The sequence below is a fragment of the Sodiomyces alcalophilus genome, assembly GCF_042370955.1.
Source record: "Sodiomyces alcalophilus JCM 7366 unplaced genomic scaffold ACRALscaffold_2, whole genome shotgun sequence".
Taxonomy (NCBI): Eukaryota; Fungi; Ascomycota; class Sordariomycetes; order Glomerellales; family Plectosphaerellaceae; genus Sodiomyces; species Sodiomyces alcalophilus.
In genome coordinates, this window is record NW_027263533.1 from 7,493,200 (window position 1) to 7,498,216 (window position 5,017).

Here is a 5,017-nt window from a genome sequence, read left to right on the forward strand (position 1 = left end):
AGAAGAGCCGATCGTAGGCCCGCCTGCCTATCTAGCTATTCGTTCCCCTGATCGGACCACTACCGACCCTTCTAGGGGCCTGGCGACCGTCTCCTCGGGACCCGTTTAGCTCTAGATACGGACCCGTGACGAGGCTAACCCTCCCTTCGGCTAGCCTATTAGTTAGTTGTTTATTTTAGCCCTACGCGGAGCCGTTCTGCATAGTGACGGCTTCGCCTTTCTTTAATATAACCGAAGTTTCGTCATAGAGGAGAAGGAAAAGGAGGAGCAGGAATTAATAGAGGCAGTTAAAGGGGTTGATGATAATAGGCAGGCGGATAGGCTAATAGACGACTCTATCCGAAATAGAGCAGAGACTTAAAAAGAGACTTAATCGTAACGATTAAGAGCTTTAAAAAGAGTGCTTTATAAGAGAGGCAGAAGGGAGAGAGGCTATCACGTCTATAACTATTAGATTAACTAGAATAAAGGCATATTACTAGAGCGTTAGGCTTATAACTATTAGGACACTAATATCGTATAAAGTATAACTTTTATTCTATTATAGACTATAAAAGAGTATAAGTCTACGGTATTAAATATAGAGGCAGGATATTCCGACTGTACCACTTGGATATTCCGACTGTAGTTCCGGTGGATCCACTTTTCCGACCAATTAACTTTTACGTCCTAAACCAACACACACACACACACACACACACAAAGTTACGATCGCTAATTCAACCCATTAAGCTATCATTACGTGCAACCTCAATCTGCTTTAATCAACAACGCGATTACGCTTCTACTACCTATTTCCTTACCTTAGAATAATAATAACAATAATAACAATAAGGTGATATCCGTGGGCGTGGGCGTGGAAGAGGTCGTGGAAGAGGTCGTGGAAGAGGTCGTGGAAGAGGTCGTGGAAGAGGTCGTGGAAGAGGTCGTGGAAGAGGTCGTGGAAGAGGTCGTGGAGCTGTTATTGCTAGCGGAGGTCGCGGAGCTATTGCTTCTACGATCGGCTTTAATCATTTCAGTTACTGCCTTCAATTGATCTGAGCGATCAAATTGATTTAAAGCGTCAAAAGGCGTCAAAAGGCGTCAAAAGGCGTTAGAGTGGTTTGCGACCGTAGCTGTGTCTGTCATTCCGAAATAGGAAGAAAGTGGGCCTATGTCAGAACTACAGTCGGAATATCCAAATGGTACAGTCGGAATATCCTGCCTCTAAATATATACAACGTAGATAAAAGAGGGGTAAAAGCACTATAGTATATCCTCTAAAAGTACCCCCATATTCGGAGCAGTGTATAACGTGGCTCTTCGAATATAACCCTTCGGGCTTTTCGGGCTTATCGGGGACCTTAGGCATAAATGCCTGAGAGATCCAGTGGCAGATTTGATCTACCTGGAAGTTCGGGACCGGAATAACGTATTCCGTGCCTGTCACGGGCCAGTCTGGGCAACATCTATCTTCGGAAGCTAGCTATTCCATCCCTATATCCGTGCTCTGGCCGGCCTAGTTCCTGGCCCATGTACCCTCCCAACTCCACCCGAACCGTAGGAGCTTCCAGCTCTTGAATTGACGTGGCAAGAATAGTACTCAGTGATCAAATCACCACGTCCACCCAAAATCTACAGCGTGTTGCTTCTGAATGTTCCATACCATGCACGCGTAATGGTCCATTCATCCCACATCGTATGTTAGCAGAGCGCCAGCTAGGCTTTCCGTACCGTGCTCACCAAGATGCGACTCACATGGTATGCCACGGTGAGTATTCACACTCACCGCCGTTATGGAATGAGACCACAACGGCAGCGTCGAGCGGCGCTAACTAATGCAGATCTCTACCACCCTGGCAGCGTCAGTGGTTATTTCTGCCTTTCAGCAGCGAGCCAATTTTTATTCCGCAATGGTGTACTTGGCCCAGAGTAACGTCTGCTTGTTGGTTGGTCTTAAGGCACCTGTACAGGCCTCTTCGAGCCGCTTAGGCTGATGTTTCACTGCAGGTTCTCACAAACTTCGTATATTTGATTTACGGAACAGTCATCTTCGGGTTACAGCGATCGCTGTACGGGCCGTTGCGGCAGGTCGAAGTCGAACAGCTCTCCGAAAAAGCCTGGTTTGCGATTACGGAGACGTGCCTTGCCATGACGATCTTTCGCGATGAGATTGGGGCCTGGTTTCTGGTCATGTTTACAGCACTCATTACTGGCAAAATCTGGGGCTGGATAGGAGATGGCCGAGTTGAAATTCTGGAGCAACAACCGCCCGCAAACCCAAGCCTCTTCCATACTCGGTTGGTCATTTCCCTTCTACTGAGCCTGGCATATGACGCGTGGATCCTCAAGTACTCGATCAAGACCGTCATCCAACAGGCGCGTCCCGATATGATGGTCATGTTCTTGTTCGAGTTCGCCGTACTGTCGACATCATCAGTTCGGACTGTAATCAGGTACCTAGTTTCGGTCGCAGAAAATCGCATCATCAAGCGACAAACAAGACAAAGACTCGAGGAGCAACGCCTCGAGGCGCGACAGAGGCGGGAAGAGCTCCTCCGTCAACGAGACCAACGCTTTGGGGCAGGGTCGAATCCAGATCAGGCTGAATTGTCCCACGAGGAAGACGTGGATGAAATGGACGTTGAGGTGCCAGGTTGGGAAAACAAGGGCCAATGGGTTCTTGTCCTTGATCTTGTTGCAGGTATGCTCGTTGCAGGCCCTTCATGGATACGTGCTGACACAATACTCACACTTCACAGACTGTATCAAACTTGCCATTTATATTGTTTTTTTCCTCATCCTCTTCTCGTTCTATGGCCTTCCTATCCACATTATGCGGGATCTTTTCATAACAGCCCGAGCTGTCGTTAAGAGAGTTACAGCTCTGTGGAAATACAGGAAGGCCATTGAGGACATGAAGAAATATGAGGATGCAACTGAAACAGACATCACAAGAGAAGACACCTGCATTATCTGTCGGGAGCAAATGAGGCCTTGGGATCCTCGCCAGAATCCAACTGCCATTCAGCGTGTCCGCCCTAAGAGACTCCCCTGTGGTCATATCTTGCACATGGGCTGCCTCAAGAGTTGGTTGGAACGCCAGCAAGTATGTCCGACCTGCCGCCGTTCTGTGGCCCTTACCGGTCTCGAGAACATGCCGCTCCAAGTTGCCAGGCCTGACCAAGCCGGTCCGGCCAGGCCACTGGCGCCAGAACAGCAGGCAGTGCTTGAGCAAGACCAAGGAGCCCAGCCGGGCCGACACGCGCATGACGGGCATCTGAACCGTGGCGCTCGTGTTTTCAACTTGGGCAATCACAGAATTGCCTTTGCCCAAGGTGGTGACAACATGCGGGAACTTGCACAAAGCATGGCTCGGCCCCGACAGGCCATCACATCCCAAGCTGATCAGATTACCACTACTACAACCGTGGAAACTGATCCTCAGATCATTCCAGGCTTCCATGCAGGTGGCTTGGGATCGATTGCCGACCATTTGATGGAGGCAGAGAGAATAATCCAACGACACCTACAGTCTCTACAACACGACCATCGGCAACTGCAGGTCTGCAATCTTCTGTTCGCTGAACTACAAAGAATCCAACAGCAACGACAACAGGACATCCAATCAGGCGCCATCGCTGCTCCTGTATCGCCCTATACTCCATACCCATTGCATTCCTTGCCGCCTCTGGCATCTTTACCACACCCACTGATTCAATCAGGACTACCACTCGGTAATAGTTCTACCGTAACTCGCCACGGTCTTATCACGGACTCCAATGCAATACCGGCTGGCAGCCCCGAGTTGCCAGAAGGCATTATCATTCCCCATGGATGGTCATTGCTGCCACTTAAACAGCTGGATGGCGTCCCAGTCCCAGTCGTACAGTCCCATTCGAATATGCTACCCTCCACTGCGAAAGAGCAGCCGACCTCATCGCATACGGTGGACTCGGGGTTGCCAGTTTCGACTCCTATCGCGGGATCCAGCAAGATTACATCGGTGGAAGATGCATTGTCGCGGCAGGTACCCACCATTCGAACTAGCCATACGGTTAACGAAGGTGAAGACACATTTGCTGAGAAGCAAAAAAGAACTTGCCGTCCCACCAGAAGCTTCCACCTCGCTAGACTTAGCCCTGCTCATCGTGCGGCACGAAGTGAGGGACATGAAGCGGAAATACTAGCCCCAAGCCCCGTAACACCCAATTGGAGCGGTGAAAATCAGCTTTTCGGAAGTGGGTCTGCTCTTTCTCAGGATGCCCGGTCCGGAACTCCTGTTTGGGAACCCACGAATGTCAATGAAGGAGCCACTGACGAGAGCGGTATCGGTGGCCCATTTTCAATGACAACAACTCAGGACGATATCATCGCCCGGCCCAGAGACTCAGTTCAGCAAGAAAAGGCAGTGGGGAAGGAGAAGGGGAAGGGAAAGGCGGCCACCGTCGAGGACGCGAAGAATGACGACAGCCACTGAACCACATTCCGTCTTAACGTTGCGGCGTGTTGGGCAGGTCACGTGACCCGCCCAGGGCAGGCCACTAGATAGACGATTTACGCCTACAGTTTTAGAGCCCGATTTTCCCTTCTATAATAACAATATTACCACGGCCACGACTAGCATAGCTTTTCTTAATAGTGACTCGGCGGAGGCTATAGCCATTCTATTCTAGCTAATCCCGATATTTTTAGGTTCGAGTTATTCCGACTATACTACTTGCTTATTCCGACTGTAGTTAGACATAGACCCTTCGATATATACCCTTCGCAACTACGGTCGCAAACCACTTCGACGTCTTTTTATTAATTTAATCGCTCGGACTTAAGTAACGGATAACTTATTTATTCGATTAAGCTAATAGCAGTAGTAGCAGTAACTCCTCTTCTTCGTCTTCCTCTTCTATACCCACGCTAACGCGACCGCGGCTATCTTATTCTTACTTTATATAACGAGGGAACGGAACGCGCTGCCTTTATCTATAGATTAACGATATAGATTAACGATATAGATTAACGATATAGATTAACGATATAG

The 5,017-nt window shown here is 49.2% G+C and overlaps 2 protein-coding genes across 2 annotated transcripts; one reads left to right on the forward strand and one right to left on the reverse strand.

The window, feature by feature from the left end:
• Nucleotides 1-655: 655 nt before the first annotated feature.
• Nucleotides 656-1,128, reverse strand: ACRALDRAFT_208345 (uncharacterized protein; the record flags this gene model as incomplete). Its single annotated transcript, XM_071022444.1, has 4 exons — nt 656-669; nt 743-758; nt 830-958; nt 1,111-1,128. The coding sequence occupies 4 exons, from the start codon at nt 1,126-1,128 to the stop codon at nt 656-658; spliced, it is 177 nt and encodes a 58-aa protein (XP_070878253.1).
• A 441-nt stretch (nt 1,129-1,569) lies between these two features.
• ACRALDRAFT_1062248 (uncharacterized protein) lies at nt 1,570-4,650 on the forward strand. Its single transcript, XM_071016563.1, has 4 exons — nt 1,570-1,750; nt 1,824-1,928; nt 1,990-2,683; nt 2,742-4,650. The coding sequence occupies exons 1-4, from the start codon at nt 1,727-1,729 to the stop codon at nt 4,457-4,459; spliced, it is 2,541 nt and encodes an 846-aa protein (XP_070878254.1). The 5' UTR covers nt 1,570-1,726; the 3' UTR covers nt 4,460-4,650.
• The last annotated feature ends 367 nt before the right edge of the window (nt 4,651-5,017 follow it).